The sequence below is a fragment of the Mizuhopecten yessoensis genome, unplaced genomic scaffold, assembly GCF_002113885.1.
Source record: "Mizuhopecten yessoensis strain PY_sf001 unplaced genomic scaffold, ASM211388v2 scaffold3229, whole genome shotgun sequence".
NCBI classification, from domain to species: domain Eukaryota; kingdom Metazoa; phylum Mollusca; class Bivalvia; order Pectinida; family Pectinidae; genus Mizuhopecten; species Mizuhopecten yessoensis.
The window spans coordinates 611,363-629,591 of NW_018404940.1; the positions used below are offsets into that span (position 1 = coordinate 611,363).

Here is an 18,229-nt window from a genome sequence, read left to right on the forward strand (position 1 = left end):
CTCCCTGGGGATAGATAGAAAAATAATACTCTAGGGATGGATGAGTGTGTACTCATCCTTTGAGAGGATTTACCCTGATGTCAGAAAATACTCTTGAAATGGGTGAAGTTGTGCTCGCCCACGCCTTTTCGGGAGGATTTTCTAACCCCTTCCAATCCCTTTTTATCCTCCAAAGCAGTGAGAGTGAGAGAGCTATGTGTACTAGGAGCAGACAGAAAGTTGTGTGATGGTATGTAGCATTTCCATTTGTTTCAAGTAGAGCGACCCGGATGAATGCTCAAAACCCAACCTCTATTTGAGACCTATGCACGGTGTCTTCATACCTTTCATAAAATCCCTCCATGATCTTCTCTCAAATAGGAATTTGTCAATGCTACGTCAATGTAATGTATGAAATCGTTCTGCTGTAAACGCCCATATATTTACATACCAAATACAATAAATGACCCTCCCTAATGGACCACAGCTGTTGATAGGACGTTAAAAATACTAAACCAAACCAAACAATAAATGTTTCCGCACGAGACGTTCCTCTCTAGAAGTGAACAAACATGTCGCCTGCTCCAGCCAGATTCGTCGCTATGGACTACATAGTGTTTGTCTGTGTTATCGTTATTTCAATAGGGATCGGAGTATTCCATGCATGTGCCGGAAGAAAAGAGAATACCGGCCTGGAGTACCATCTGGGGAAACGACAGATGAAGACGTTCCCTCTCATCCTCTCCATGCTGGTCACCACCCAGTCGTCCATTTTGATGCTCGGTATTCCCGCCGAGACCTATCTCTATGGCGGTGTTATGTTATTCTCGTCCTTTGGACTGTGTCTGTCGTACCTGATCGGGGCAAGAATCGTTGTTCCAATGCTTTATCCGCTTAAACTGACCACAGTTAGCGAGGTAAGTGTGTGCGGACAGTCTTCTACATAAGGGGCATCAAAGTCAAATTCTACATAATGGACGTCAAAGCTAATTTCTACAGAATTGGTGTCAGAGCTAAATTCTATCCAAAGGGCATCGAAGCTCAATTTAGATAATGGTCGTCAAAGCTAAAATTGCACACAATGGGCGCCAAAGCTGATTTCTACATAATGAACACCAAAGATTTTTTTTACAAACTTGGCGTCAAAGCTTAATTCTACAGAATTGGCGCCAAAGTAAAACTCTACATAATGGGCGTCACAACTAGCCTCTAAATAATGGGCATCAAAGCTAGTTTCTACACAATTGACGTCAAATATTTATTCTTCAGAATTGATGTCAGAGCTCATTTCTATACAATGGGCGTCAAATCTCAATTTAGATAATGCACATCAACGCTAAATTATACATAAGGGATGTCAAAGCTAAATTATACATAATGGCTGCCAAAGTTTAATTCGGCATAAGGGTTGTCATAGCTGAATTCTACATTCTTCATTATAGGCGTCAAAGTTATACATAGTACATAATGTTTACCTAGTGTCAAATAAACATGCTGTTTCTGTTTTCTTTGGAATTTCACTGATATTTTTCTTGACTTTTTATGTCAGTATTACCAGTTGCGGTACAAGGGCAAGGCCGTGAGGTTATTTATAGCAACGTGTATGATACTTCTGAACGTAAGTAAGACGCTTCACTAGATACTTTTTGTGTAACATGTTTCAACTTTCTGCTTTTAATTAAATAATAACACGCAAACCGTTGAATTGGCTCTGAATATATTTTTTCACAAACCACATATGTAACATGAACTACAAAGAAAGAAAACAACAAATTAATAATAAATAATAACGTAGCTCTGCACTTTATAAGCAAAGGTATTTTTTGTCATTGTCATTGACTTTTCCCCTTTTTTACAGGAAATATACATTGGTTTAATCGTGATGGCACAAGCCGTTGCCATGGAAGGAGGTAAGTCCACATTCATCGATCCAAACCCGGATGTTGGTGTCCGGATGGTTTCAAATGTGAACAGTGTATTTCGGTGCTTTTGTGATTCGGTTTGTTGGTGCTCTCGATAACGGTACCCATTGGCAATGTTTAGGTCCAGTAATTTTAAGGTGATATTTATGTACGTACGTTGTTTTTGCAGTGACCCGTATCCCTAGGTGGGCGTCTATACTAGCTGTATCGTCATCCGCCGTCCTGTACACTTCTATTGTAAGTATGCTACCGTTATAGAGCTATAATTTTACCATGGGTTTTTATGAATGCCCTTTAAAAAGTAGAGATGTTGGTTAAACAGTGGTATTGATTTGTTGATCAAGACATTCCCTCGTTTTGGTTGTTAAAAGTCCTGAACTAGGGACCTGTTGAAGTTTGAAGATTGGTTCCCACTCACTTTGTGTTTCTACATTAGTATGGTGAAGCAAAGTACTACCTACAGTTCAAATTCTACGAGTCGTTAGCTTCACGAAATTAGAACAGGGTCGAATTATTTTGAGACCATGTAGAAATATAATAAGGGTTTAACTTATAACATATCTGTTCGAATTTCGTATAAAATAACAGAACTCTTCATCTTGCATAAATTCCTACGCAGTATGTCAATCAGTCGAGAAAACAGAACGGGAGACACACATGTGAAACGGTCGCGTCTTTGAACTTTAGTGATATTTACTCTGTCAACTTTGATCATAGTTGATTTTTACAGTGTTAACTTCGGTCATGGTTGGATTTTAGCTCACCCTGGCCCGAATAGTACAGCGGATAAGAGCCAAAATTAGAAGAATACTGCACTTTATGATAAAAGCATGAAATTTCGTACATAGGTTTCCTAATTTTACACTTGTCATTTTAAGATATGGAGGCATCAGAAAAAATACTTACTTCCGGTAAAATCCAAGATGGCCGCCATTAGTTAAAAAAATCTAAATATGAGGTTATATATTGAATATTTAGACAGAAGTTGAATAATTAGATGGTATATTTTTGTGTTACCATTTGCGTGAACATTATCCATGATGTACACTGGTCATGTTAAGATATGCGAGATGCGAAAAAGAAATCCTTAATTCAAGATGACCACCTGAAGTTATATAATCAGTTTACAAGGCATCTATATTAAATACATAGCACAAATCTAGTTATATAACATATTTTTGTGTTATCATTTGACTAAAAAGACAGATGCTTTCTTTACTTTTACACTTTTAATGAAAATGCACATAAATAAATAAAAAAAAAATGCTGCATGGAAGCAATTTTGGAGGCTTGAAGGGTCATGTGAGCTTATGCCGAACTGCGGCGTCCGTCGCGCGTCGTCCGTCCGTCAACATTTTCTTTTGAACGACCTCTTCTGAAGAACTGGAAGACCTAGGGTCATGATATTTAGCCAGTAGATACCTGGGATGGAGTGCTATAAAGTGTTCTCATTAAAACGACCTTGACAGCCTTTCAAGGTCACAGGGGTCAAATATGTTAAAAATTTCAAACAACAATATCCTAAGAACCATTTGGACTAGAGTCATGGTACTTTGGTATGTTATGTAGACCAGCAGTGCGAATATTTTTCTCAAAACAGTAATGAGGTCAAAGGTCAACTTTAAGTGCAAGTCTGAAGTCAATTTCAATTTGGGTTAAAAGCTTTAATATTTCAAATTTCAAACAACAGTCTCTTCCAAACCGTTTAAGAGATGTTAAATGTCTTGTGTTCTAGTCACCAAATTTGGTCTTAAGTTACCTATATGTCAGTTTATGTAACAAAAGAAACAGGTGAGCGATACAGACCCTCTGGGACTCTTGTTACCGTGTTAACTTTGATCATGGATGACTTTAACCGTGTTAACTTCGGTCATGGTTGATTTTTACCGTGTTAACTTTGATCTTTGTTGATTTTTACCGTGTTAACTTTAAACATGGTTAATAATAACTGTGTTAACTTTAATCATGGATGATTTTTACCGTTTTAACTTTTGTCATGGTTGATTTTTACCGTGTTAACTTTGATCATGGTTGATTTTTACCGTGTTAACTTTTATCATGGTTGATTTTTACCGTTTTAACTTTTGTCATGGCTGATTTTTACCGTGTTAACTTTGATAATGGTTAATAATAACTGTGTTAACTTTAATCATGGATGATTTTTACCGTTTTAACTTTTATCATGGATGATTTTTACCGTGTTAACTTTGATCTTTGTTGCTTTTTACCGTGTTAACTTTAAACATGGTTGATTTTTACCGTTTTAACTTTTGTCATGGCTGATTTTTACCGTGTTAACTTTGATAATGGTTAATAATAACTGTGTTAACTTTTATCATGGATGATTTTTACCGTTTTAACTTTTATCATGGTTGATTTTTACCGTTTTAACTTTTATCATGGTTGATTTTTACCATGTTAACTTTAAACATGGTTGATTTTTACCGTGTTAACTTTGATCATGGTTAATAATAACTGTGTTAACTTTTATCATGGATGATTTTTACCGTGTTAACTTTGATCATGTTTGATTTTTCCATGTTAACTTTAAACATGGTTGATTTTTACCGTTTTAACTTTTATCATGGTTGATTTTTACCGTGTTAACTTTTATCATGGTTGATTTTTACCGTGTTAACTTTGATCTTGGTTGATTTTTCCATGTTAACTTTAAACATGGTTGATTTTAACCGTGTTAACTTTGATCATGGTTGATTTTTACCGTGTTAACTTCGGTCATAGTTAATAATAACAGTGTTAACTTTGATCATGGTTGATTTTTACCGTTTTAACTTTGATCATAGTTGATTTTAACCTTGTAAACTTTGATCATGATTGATTTTTACTGTGTTAACTTTCATAATGGTTGATTTTTACCATGTTAACTTTGATCATGGTTGATTTTTACCGTGTTAACATTGATTATGGTTGATTTTTACCGTGTTAACATCGGTCATGATTGATTTTTACCGTGTTAACTTTCATAATGGTTGATTTTTACCGTGTTAACTTTGATCATGTTTTTTTTAACGTGTTAACGTTGATCATGATTGATTTTTACCATGTTAACTTAAAACATGGTTGATTTTTACCGTTTTAACTTTGATCATTGTTGATTTTAACCGTGTTAACTTTGATCATGGCTGATTTTTACCGTGCTTACTTTGATCATGGGTGATTTTAACCGTGTTAAAACTTTGATCAAGGGTAATTTTCACCATGTTAACTTAAACATTGTTGAATTTTACCGTTTTAACTTTGATCATTGTTGATTCTAACCGTGTTGACTTTGATCATGGTTGGTTTTTACCGTGTCAACTTTGATCATGGTTGATTTTTACCGTGCTAACTTTGATCTTGGTTGATTTTACCAAGGTCTTTTAAACATGGTTGATTTTTTCCGTTTTAACTTTGATCATGGTTGATTTTTACCGTGTTAACTTGGATCATGGTTGATTTTGATCGTGTTTACTTTGATCATGGTTAATTTTTACCGTGTTAACTTTGATCATGGTTGATTTTTACCGTGTTTACTTTGATCATGGTTGATTTTTACTGTGTTAACTTTGATCATGGTTGATTTTTACCGTTTTAACTTTGCTCATGGTTGATTTTTACCGTGTTAACTTTGATCTTGGTTAATTTTTACCGTGTTAACTTTGATCATGGTTGATTTTTACCGTGTTTACTTTGATCATGGTTGATTTTTACCGTGTTAACTTTAAACATGGTTGATTTTTACCGTGTTAACTTTTATCATGGTTGAATTATACCGTGTTAACTTTTATCATGGTTGAATTTTACGTGTTAACTAGTTATGGTTGATGTTGACAACATTGACTCGTGTGTTGACGCGAGCAACAACTTATACTGAGATTGATAAAGAAATGTGCAGTCTTGATTCATTTCGGATAGAAGGCGGTGTTAATATTTGTCAGATTACGAGAAAACACGTTTCTTTTACAGGGAGGAATTAAGGCGGTGATATGGACAGACGTGTTCCAGAGTGTTATCATGGTGGCCGGATTAATATCTGTCTTAATAAAGGTATTCATCATCAGATATTACCTATTTCTTAACTTGCAGTAAATAGGAATCCATCATTTTATACCATATTCCTTTAATGTAATATTTCTCGTGATAGACGTTTCACATACAGGCCCAGTCTAAACTGGTCCTGTATTCAGAGACTACACTTCGAATCAGTTACCACATTACTGACTGTCCGGTATGATCTTTGAGTTCAGGTAAACTGTATACTGCTGTTTAGGCAATTCCTAACGAATGTGAATTCGGAAACAGTTTTGAGTCATCAGTAAAAAAAACCCATAAAAATGGTTTAGAAGTACATCTTTAAGTAGACTGAAAAATATGTATTTGTAGAAAGTTGAGGACAAGACGTATTTATTATTCCAAATGAAACAAATTGCAAAATATCTGAAAATGAGCTGGTATAAGAAAAGTATTCATTAGAACTCTCGTCATTGTTATAAGAGTTTGTATTTCCTTTTCGTTTACAGGGTACGATAGACGCTGGAGGGTCAGCCTATGTGTGGGAGGTCAACACAACTTCAGACAGACTGGACATCTTCAAGTAAGTACAACGACCGTCACACAGACTGGACATCTTCAAGTAAGTACAACGTCCGTCACAAAGACTGGACACCTTCAAGTAAGTACACCGTCTGTTACATATAGTTACAGACTGGACATCTCCAAAATAAAAACTATTACGTCCTTCATCCGAACTGCACAACTTAAAGTAAGTACAACGTCCGTCATAAGTAGCTAAAAACAGATTGGTTCTAAACATTGTCGTCAGGTTGGGAAAATAACAATTGTGCAAAGGTTCATCGCCTAGCACAACCAGGAAATGCTTATTTGTGAATTTTCGATTGACTAGAAATAATGTGCTGTGTCACCTTTGTCAGGCAAGTGACCGGTACAACGCATGTACACCCAGTGGGTATATAATTACGATCTTACTGATTAAATTGATTCGGCTACGCTTCGTTTAATACCTGGTCCTAGAAGTTCTAGAGTCTTGTTGACGACATATTAGAGACAATGAAGAAAGGATAATAGAAGCATTTGACCACTCATACCAGCAACGTATATTCCACATACAGCATCAAATCCATATGTGGAGAAGAACTCAACGCCACGATGCCCTAGTTTAACACCAATATCTGAACATCAAATGCACCAAATGTTACAGAAAAAGCAGAACAATATACAAGAGCAAAATCACATCAATTTGGCAAGGAAAACAAAATGAAAGGCAATGGGATCATCTCCTACATGAAGGGTTTATCTGAAATCATCCAGAGAATATATCGCGGCCATGGTACAGCAACAGCAATGAAATCCAGCAAGACGCTCCGTAATATCCTTGCACACTTACAGGATAAAGTACCTGAAGAATGTAAACGTTGCAGAATGCGTGAACAAAATTGGATGCGATTAACTGCGACGCATCGTATATCGGAGAAACTGGTAGGAGATTTGGGATACGAGTTGATAAACACCAGAAAGATACGGGAACCAAAGGGGAAAAGCAATGAGTACTAGTCCCAAATCAATAAATCGGCAATCACAAAAACAACCACAACAAAACAAAACCATATTATTGACTGGGATATCGCCACAGTGTTGGACAGGGAGCATGTTCAATCAGCAAATAAAAAGAAGCCATCTGGATACGCCCCGGCGTGCTAGCTCTTAATCGAGATGAGGGGGCTCATATAATCTCACGCATTTAGGCCCAGGTATTACCCAAAGTGTATACGAATCAAGTTGTCGATTTAATCGTCGTTTCGGTCATTTATAGTAACTTAGAATGCATACGCGTTTGGCGTAACCGAATCTACGTCTTTCTTATTGACAACTATATAATTGTGTCGGAGGTATCTCCACTTAACAGTCAAGTAACATTTTGTAATAATTCTATTATTGTTTATCTGATGTTGTGAGTATATCTCTTGTGTACATCATTATTAGACATTATACACTTCAGAAAGACCTGTTTTTCACGACCTTGACCTTTATGTTTTATATTAAAGCTTTGACCCTGACCCTCTTGTCCAGTACACCCTGTGGAGCTTCGTCATTGGTGGAACATTTAAATTCTTTTTCAATGCGATAAAGCAAAGTGCAGTTCAGCGTATGAATTCCTGTCAGACACAACGAGAAGCGACAATGTAAGTTGTTATACCTACTGCTATCGCATTACAGCCAAACTATCAGCGTTTGGTTTGACTTTATCAAAAATTAAAATGAATTTATCATATTTTTAAATTGTGAATAGACTAGAAATATTTAGTATGTGTTGTTGGTTAATTTGTAGTAATTACTTATTTCATTTATGTCCTTAATATGTATTTCATTTGAATTATATTATTATTTGACTGGATTTCCTCAACATCATTTCTCATGTATTCCAAGCGTGTACCTGGTGTCTGGTCCCGGCTTCCTGCTGTCGGTTAGTCTCGCATGTGGCGTAGGGTTGGTGGCGTACGCCTACTTCACAGCAAAGGGCTGTGATCCACTCCAGTCCAAACAGCTGTCCAACCCCAACCAGGTAAGCCGATAATAGTTAGAAATGCCGCAAAGATTCATTGAACAACTCACCACGTAGGCGATGTAACGTCAATTTTCATTGGTTGGTAACAATGTATTATTGAACATTAATTCGTAGACTTGGATATGTTTAATTTCAATCAAACCCTGTCTGCTCCATCACACTTCTTTCCTATATCGCAAGTTAGAGCATGTGCTTACGTGATTATCTAATCGTTCCCGCCCTTATAAAGAAGGCTGCAGTGTCTTGCCATTAGTATATCAGAAGGCTGCAGTGTCCAGCCATTAGTATATCAGAAGGCTGCAGTGTCCAGCCATTAGTATATCAGAAGGCTGCAGCAGTGTTCAGCCATTAGTATATCAGAAGGCTGCAGTGTCCAGCCATTAGTATATCAGACGGCTGCAGCAGTGTCCAGCCATTAATACATCAGAAGGCTGCAGTGTTCAGCCATTAGTATATCAGTTTTGCGCTGCTTGTTGGTAACACGAAAATGAAGTTTAACGTGAAAAATATTTGCATGCGTCACAGGCCAACTTAATTCTAATTACTGGATCATCTATGTCAAATAGGCACTGGTTTGCAGAATAAATGTAATCAACTCATGTTTGTATATTGTAGTGATATTATGACTCGAAAAATATCGAGAAAAAATCATTTAGGCCAAAGCGACCGTAGTTGATCATTTCTCCAACATTTTTCATCTTCTTAGTATAGTACAGCATAGTACACTCACACATGTAATTACTTCTAAACGAATAACTGCACGCGCATGTTTCATTGCTACATAAAGCACACATAAAGTGAAAACCATGAACATGATATCGTTCACATAACCGATGTAATACGCCAAATGTATGAAAAACTAAAATTACAATTTCGAATTCTAGAAGTGATTTATAAATGTAAAGGATATAAAGTTGTTGCTAAATTACTTAAACGGCGTTTATCATTAATTAAATTAGCGCGAGAGACTATACGGACGAGAAATATAATAGTTTAACAAATGTACATGTTCCGGTAAGTAATATAGATACTATTAGCGGTCCCAGTTATTGTGTAACCTATTGTTTCGTTATAGTTACTACCCTACATGGTGGTGGAGATATTTAAAGATTATCCGGGTATGTCTGGGATGTTTCTGGCCGCCGTCACAGCCGCCACTTTAAGGTTTGTAGCTAATGTGGAGTGTTATATCGCCATTTTGTATTCATTACTGTCGTTTCATCTCTCCCGTTCCAAACCAGGTATTGGGACGTTGATCTGCATATATACCACCAGACCTACAACAACTGTTTTTCATCATGAATCAAAGAGAGAATCTATAACAAAATGTGTTACCTCAGTGCGGGTAAGCCTACTGGACAAAAGCAATTAAACAATTGTTATATTTGGTGCATTATTTCTCTCTTCAGATAATCATATAATTTTCGTGCCATGACATATTCTGTTGTTATATGATAATTATATTGGGGTGAAAATGTGGTTACACTAAGTTTAATACAGTGTTTATACTAGCTTGTAATGCTAATTACATTATGTTGTGATAGTAATTATATTATGTTGTGATAGTAATTATAATAGTAATTGCAAATAAGATATACTAATAGTATATCCTCCAATAGCACTGTTGTCAACCAACAAAAGTCCGTATTGGTAGGAGAGTGTATACAGATCTGTTTACGATAGATACAAGCTGACACAGAATATGTGTTGAATTATTGATCATACAAAATACTGAATCCTATTTATTACTTACATCAACATTTATATACAACCAGTCGTTAGTGCTAAAGTATCGTACATAGTGATACACATATATATCAATATACATGTACATAAAATGAAAATAAACATTACATTACCTTAAATAGCTGAAATAAAATGAACGTTATAGTTCTTACATTGGTAGTAATTTACATCTTCTTTACGCATCAAACAACTTAAAAAAACCTGCAGGATGGTACATGTCAATAACACTAAATTTACGTAATGGACAAAGTTTCATGTGTATATATTAAGGAAACACTTATCATTTTTACAACCCAAATCTGTTTTGCTTTTCACCTTAAATCTGCTTTTTATATAAACCAATCCACATGCCAGTACAATAAGGCAACCTTAACCGTTGAGGTTTTCAAAACTAGACTCGGGTAATAGTTATATAGATTTTAATCGACTCGGGCGAAATATACGAAAAATACTTTTACATGCGTTCAATTCGTCCCAAATCCTAAATTCCCTTATATTCCATTAAATTCAAACTGTATGTCTTATAGTGATGTTTCTGTGTCTGTCAGGCTGCAAGTGCATTTGCCTTGCTTGTATGTTGATCAGGCTGCTTATCACGTCGCTACATTTTATATTATTATAAATCTATATTGGTTTTGATCCCTTGACCTGCGTTCTAAGACTTTTTCTCTTGTATGACATTAACTGATGTTTCTATGTCAATCAGGTGCTGTGTTGTATCTGATCATTTAGTGTTCCTATTGTTTTCATGGCGATTAGTCTCTCTGTACCGTTGTCATTTGTTTTTCACTAATCGAGTTTTGTTTTGCAGTAGTGTTTCCTCAAGTTTAGCAAGTATGTCTTCCACAACGCACGGGGACTTCATCAAACCTCACTTCCCTCGTTTGTCGGACGCAGCCGTCACCCGCCTGTCAAGAATTTCAGGTAAGAATGCTGAAGCAGTGGAGCAGTTTAATAAAGGTTCTGATTGATATCGAGGGTATAAACGGGAGGGAAACATTTCAGGATTTAACGTTCTTACTGTACATATATGACTGGTGTTCTTCAGAAATCCCCTCGTCAACGTCAGAGTAAATAACCTAGAAGTTAACCCTCTTTTCAAATAAGGAACTGTATAAAACTGCTATTGAAAAAGTTTACACTCAATTCCCAGAGTTTGTAAACAGTTATTATTTATTACACCAAAATCAACTTTCGAAGATATATACAACTAACTAAAATAATGTTGAATCCCAAAAAATACCCGAGTGTCATCATGGTAGACATAAAACCCTGAACAAATACAAAAAATGGCGTAAGTTTAACACCACACGTATGTTATAGCTATTGGGGTTAACCTTGTCATGCGTTTGTGATATTATCCAGTTTAATCTTTATTACGGTTACCAGTTGCTAGATGTCATACAGACGATGTCATAATCCAACCGATTTCATTGAGTTATTTCTATCACTCTTAGTAATAACATTCACACTTACAATTTAATATATTGCAATTTTCTCTACAGTTGTACTGTACGGCGTAGTTGGGATACTAATTTCATTCCTGGCAGCAGAGTTGCCAGGGTCAGTTTTCAAGGTAAGTTTCAATACAGTATATAATGTAAGTTCCTCTAGTTAATCAATGGACATGCACCTTCCTATACAGTATTTAATGCAAGTTCCTATAGAGAATTGAAGCTGGGGCCGCGGTGGACAAGTGGTTAAGGCGTCTCACATTCTGCTACCATTAGCCCTCCACCACTGGGTCGCGGGTTTGAGGCCTACGTGGGGCAGTCGCCAGGTACTGTCCGTAGGTCGGTGGTTTTCATCCGGGAATTCTGGTTTTTCTCCACCAACAAAACCTGGCACGTCCTGAAATGTCCCTTAGCTATTAATGGGACGTAAAACACTAACAAACCAAGTATTTAAGCTAAGCCCCTATACAATATTCACAGGGTAAGTTTCTATACACTATTCAATGTAAGTTTCTGTATTGTATTTATGCTAAGTTCCGGTACAGTATTCAAGGTAAGTTTCTGTATGGTATTTAATGTGACTTCCTATACAGTATTCAAGGTAAGTTTCTGTATGGTATTTAATGTGACTTCCTATACAGTATTCAAGGTAAGTTTCTGTATGGTATTTAATGTGACTTCCTATACAGTATTCAAGGTAAGTTTCTGTATGGTATTTAATGTGACTTCCTATACAGTATTCAAGGTAAGTTTCTGTATGGTATTTAATGTGACTTCCTATACAGTATTCAAGGTAAGTTTCTGTATGGTATTTAATGTGACTTCCTATACAGTATTCAAGGTAAGTTTCTGTATGGTATTTAATGTGACTTCCTATACAGTATTCAAGGTAAGTTTCTGTATGGTATTTAATGTGACTTCCTATACAGTATTCAAGGTAAGTTTCTGTATGGTATTTAATGTGACTTCCTATACAGTATTCAAGGTAAGTTTCTGTATGGTATTTAATGTGACTTCCTATACAGTATTCAAGGTAAGTTTCTGTATGGTATTTAATGTGACTTCCTATACAGTATTCAAGGTAAGTTTCTGTATGGTATTTAATGTGACTTCCTATACAGTATTCAAGGTAAGTTTCTGTATGGTATTTAATGTGACTTCCTATACAGTATTCAAGGTAAGTTTCTGTATGGTATTTAATGTGACTTCCTATACAGTATTCAAGGTAAGTTTCTGTATGGTATTTAATGTGACTTCCTATACAGTATTCAAGGTAAGTTTCTGTATGGTATTTAATGTGACTTCCTATACAGTATTCAAGGTAAGTTTCTGTATGGTATTTAATGTGACTTCCTATACAGTATTCAAGGTAAGTTTCTGTATGGTATTTAATGTGACTTCCTATACAGTATTCAAGGTAAGTTTCTGTATGGTATTTAATGTGACTTCCTATACAGTATTCAAGGTAAGTTTCTGTATGGTATTTAATGTGACTTCCTATACAGTATTCAAGGTAAGTTTCTGTATGGTATTTAATGTGACTTCCTATACAGTATTCAAGGTAAGTTTCTGTATGGTATTTAATGTGACTTCCTATACAGTATTCAAGGTAAGTTTCTGTATGGTATTTAATGTGACTTCCTATACAGTATTCAAGGTAAGTTTCTGTATGGTATTTAATGTGACTTCCTATACAGTATTCAAGGTAAGTTTCTGTATGGTATTTAATGTGACTTCCTATACAGTATTCAAGGTAAGTTTCTGTATGGTATTTAATGTGACTTCCTATACAGTATTCAAGGTAAGTTTCTGTATGGTATTTAATGTGACTTCCTATACAGTATTCAAGGTAAGTTTCTGTATGGTATTTAATGTGACTTCCTATACAGTATTCAAGGTAAGTTTCTGTATGGTATTTAATGTGACTTCCTATACAGTATTCAAGGTAAGTTTCTGTATGGTATTTAATGTGACTTCCTATACAGTATTCAAGGTAAGTTTCTGTATGGTATTTAATGTGACTTCCTATACAGTATTCAAGGTAAGTTTCTGTATGGTATTTAATGTGACTTCCTATACAGTATTCAAGGTAAGTTTCTGTATGGTATTTAATGTGACTTCCTATACAGTATTCAAGGTAAGTTTCTGTATGGTATTTAATGTGACTTCCTATACAGTATTCAAGGTAAGTTTCTGTATGGTATTTAATGTGACTTCCTATACAGTATTCAAGGTAAGTTTCTGTATGGTATTTAATGTGACTTCCTATACAGTATTCAAGGTAAGTTTCTGTATGGTATTTAATGTGACTTCCTATACAGTATTCAAGGTAAGTTTCTGTATGGTATTTAATGTGACTTCCTATACAGTATTCAAGGTAAGTTTCTGTATGGTATTTAATGTGACTTCCTATACAGTATTCAAGGTAAGTTTCTGTATGGTATTTAATGTGACTTCCTATACAGTATTCAAGGTAAGTTTCTGTATGGTATTTAATGTAAGTTCCTATACAGTATTCAAGGTACGTTCCTATACAGTATTCAATGTGACTTCCTATAGAGTATTTAAGCTAAGCTCCGGTACGGTATTCAAAATAATTTCCCATACAGTAATATCATACTTTACTGATTAAATTATATAATCATGTTATACACAATACCAATATTTTATGTCAGTTGTATGCTGTTGTTCGTTACACTGTCTGCGGTACGTGGTGTTATAAGATATATATAATTAAATAAATAATGACCAGGGAAAATGATGCTGGGCATTTTCGGGCATTGACATACATTTTACAAACATTATTTATTATTTGAAATTCAGGCATAAATATGTGATTAAATTAATAATAATCATGAACGATACTGTTGATATTATAAGTATTATATGAGAATAACAAATTCCTTTACGGATATATATACTAAACGCGGCATGCTTCTGATTTACACGTAATCTTCAAGTATGCAAGTATATGGCTTATGTACATGTACATATAGTGCATATCAATTGATATTTTGTGTACTGCCGTTGTTATGTGTGTATACATTTTCATCATGTTCCAGTTAAACTTACAGTTATAAATATACTGTTTATGACGTGATTTAACCAATAATATAATAATAATACATTTTGATAACGTTATTACCTCACCTTATATTATTGTTTACGCTACGTCATATTTTGTTGGTTACAATGTTTTAAAACGTTAATGAAAATTAACTGTGTTAGCCTTTTTAAATTTTAGTCGGCCATAACTAAGCGATACACACGTTTTCCCCAGGATTGAACTTATATATATACATTGAAAATAATGTACATAAGTACCAATCTAGTTATAATTAGGTCTTCGTCTACCCTGTTAACTGATATATCGCGTGGGCACACATGCCAGTAAACGGGAGCGATGCGAAGATCTAATTTTGATGAAGTTGTTTAATAAGTACTATAAATTGATTTGCAAAAAATACACAAAAAAATACATGAAGTATATTTATAAAGACGAGTAGCGTTTTAATACTTGTTGTATGTAAAAAGTTTTTTATGATTTCCAGTGATTCACAAACATGTTCCAGGATATGCAGCAGTGAATCTTAGAGAGTATGTGGTGCATAAATGTTATGAACTGCTTTCCAGTCCTTTTATTTAGGTTAAAAATTATCTGCTTTATTTTCTGTGAGTGGTTTTTAAACCACGACTCATCTTAAACAAAACTGTTGTACCAAATGTGTGAATCAACCTTTTTGTGGGAACAAGGTGAGTATTCTACAAACGAACAGTTTCTGATTGAAAAAAACCCCATTCAGGTATTGGCTATCAACAGTTTGTTTAGAGCATCGCAATCAAACTGAAAATATAAACTATCGTAACCTCGTCCCTAAATATACCAAAATTGTTACAACTAATATTCAACCACTATCGCATTGTGAATGAATCAATGGAAATTTGCCAGCACGAATGTATTTAACACCTGTAATCAATAAGTTCTGATTCTTTAACAGATAGCGAACAGTTTGATGTCCGTTTTCGGCGTTCCCGTTACTGGCATTTTTCTGTTTTCCATATTTTTCCCATCGGCGACCCAACTCGTAAGTAATATCAGATTCATGTTACCTTACTATATACATATGTCAAAGAATGTTTATGTTATCTCCCCTTGACCACACTCCATTCCATAGGTGCAATCAAGTTATCTCCCTTTGACCACACTCCGTTCCATACAATCAAGTTATCTCCCTTTGACCATGCTCCATTTCATACAATCAAGTTGTCTTCCCTTGATCATGCTCCATTCCATACAATCAAGGTATCATCCCGTGACCATACTCCATTTTATACAATCTAGTTATATCCCCTTGACAAACCTCCATACAATTATCTCAGGACATTATGTATGTCAATCAAAAATACCATGCCAAAGTAAACACTAAACAGAACTCACGTTGAACACTGCACATTGTGACATACTATTTTCCCAGTTAATATTGTTTTCGTAATAAAATCAGTTTCTTTTTCGGATTGATTGGCTTGCAAGCCTTTAATTCGTTGAATTTATCATACATGTTGTTAGACATTCATTTATTTATTTATTTTTGTGACAAGGCACGCTTTGTACATAACAAGCACAAGTCTCTGATATTTTGTATACGGTCAGATAATTTTTAGTCGTGGTTAGATCGACTGTAAAACGTAATATGTATGTGCAAATTACATGGGTCATACAGAAATACTGAATATCTTTGTCTAGTTCACTATCTAATACCAGGAAAAGTATTTTTAAATTATTATATATCCGATATATAAAATTCTGCTGTAATAAAATCATCCTCTCCTCGGACATTTCGCGCAGAATCAAACTTCTGCTCAGGTTCGTTCTCTGGGCGGTTAAATTGTAATGTGTTGCCCATTGCTTGGCTGTTTGTATGTTGTCCACGATCCGAGATGAATTGCTTCATTACTTTCATTTTCATGTTGTGATTTCGTAAACAGTAATGAATGATCTCGTGGATCCATGACAAACTAACAACAAAAGTTACAAATAATAGTACAAAAATGTTAAAACATTACAAAGATTCAGAATATTTTTAACGGAAACATATCTCGGGGCAACTTGCATAATAATTTCAGCACGATGTTTATAGTGTCATAACTTTAATAATACTGCGTCATACCAATCTGATGGGTGCTTTATATCTGGCTGTCTGGTGCTTATTTTCAAACATCCAAAATATGGAATTCCAGAGTGTGATGCTTGGAGGAGTAGTGAGCGGGTGTTTGATGTTTTGGATAAACATGGGCAGTGCCTTCAACGTGAAGTACCATCCAGCCCTGCAGTTCGCCCCTACTGACCAGTGTGTGAACATTACATTAGTCAACGTCACAGCACCAGTTATTAATGATGTCATTAACAGGTAAGTCACGTCATCCTACAAGCATTCAGTAAAGTCCGTTTATTAATTTACATATATGCTTAGGGGAGAGTACGTTAGTGAGTGGCTATACTAGCGATTCAAATCAATTTCTTCATGTTTTTTGCTCAATATTCTAAAGCGTAGCCATATATGTTTACAAGACGTTTTCCACATGCTTATACGAGAGTAAGTATTATGAGGCATTGTGGGGATTGAGGTCGTCCTCAATCTGGACTTGTGGGATTGAGGTCGTCCTCAATCTGGACTTGTGGAATTGAAGTCGCCCTCAATCTGGAATTGAGGGATGGAGGTTATGGTTTGGGGACACTTAAGGTTGAAGGTCAGTATAATATTAATATTACACCACATATATTGCACATAGCAACAGACTGAGTATTAAACTGCACAGCTGGATAGTCTACATCACCTGAAGTAGAAATAGAAATACTATTACTAGACCATCCACACAGGTAATCCTCTTCCATGCTAGGATTGATAGTTGTAACACGTTAATTGATCTATCTATCGCCTAAAGTTTAAAGTCAAGTGAACGGTAACCTAGATTGAAATTTGTCTGTGAAGTTCAGGTCCCGAATCTTCTCTCTATATCTGGTGTTTTAGGTAGATAGACATGGCGCAACTTAAAATTACAACCGAAGAATTATGTTACTAATAAAATCTATCGCTACTGGTTGTGTAAGATAGAGAAATCTCAACCCTCGGACTAAGATTTTTTGTCCATATCTAACAGTATTTTAATGTGAAATAAAGGTAAACATGGACCCAAAACACATACAGGCAATTTGTTGATGGATTGTTGACGTGACGTCATTGTATTGTTGAAGTGACGTCATGCCATTGTTATGAATAGGGGAATCCCCCCGTCTCAACCCTAGGGCGGAGACAGATAAATCTACCACCGGCAAAACGGGAGATAAATCTGTCAGGTGTGGGAGAATATAATATAATTCTTCGGGGGAAGCAATAGTAACACGAAGTGTGTGTAGCACATTTATCAGAGTTGAAGCCCTCTAATATCAAGTTGACAAACGGTATACCTTATGTATTACATGTATGTTATAGGTACAATCACCAGTGTGTTTCTCATGTTCCTTTTTGAAACATTAACATTGATTA

At 35.4% G+C, this 18,229-nt stretch overlaps 1 protein-coding gene across 1 annotated transcript; it reads left to right on the top strand.

Moving 5' to 3' along the window:
- Positions 1–559: 559 nt before the first annotated feature.
- LOC110447106 (sodium-coupled monocarboxylate transporter 1-like) lies at positions 560–18,212 on the top strand. The gene is made up of 14 exons (XM_021492558.1): positions 560–896; positions 1,529–1,597; positions 1,838–1,889; positions 2,071–2,138; positions 5,868–5,948; positions 6,422–6,495; positions 7,964–8,101; positions 8,346–8,481; positions 9,560–9,648; positions 11,042–11,154; positions 11,736–11,806; positions 15,683–15,769; positions 16,923–17,092; positions 18,176–18,212. The coding sequence occupies exons 1-14, from the start codon at positions 582–584 to the stop codon at positions 18,210–18,212; spliced, it is 1,500 nt and encodes a 499-aa protein (XP_021348233.1). The 5' UTR covers positions 560–581.
- Positions 18,213–18,229: the final 17 nt, after the last annotated feature.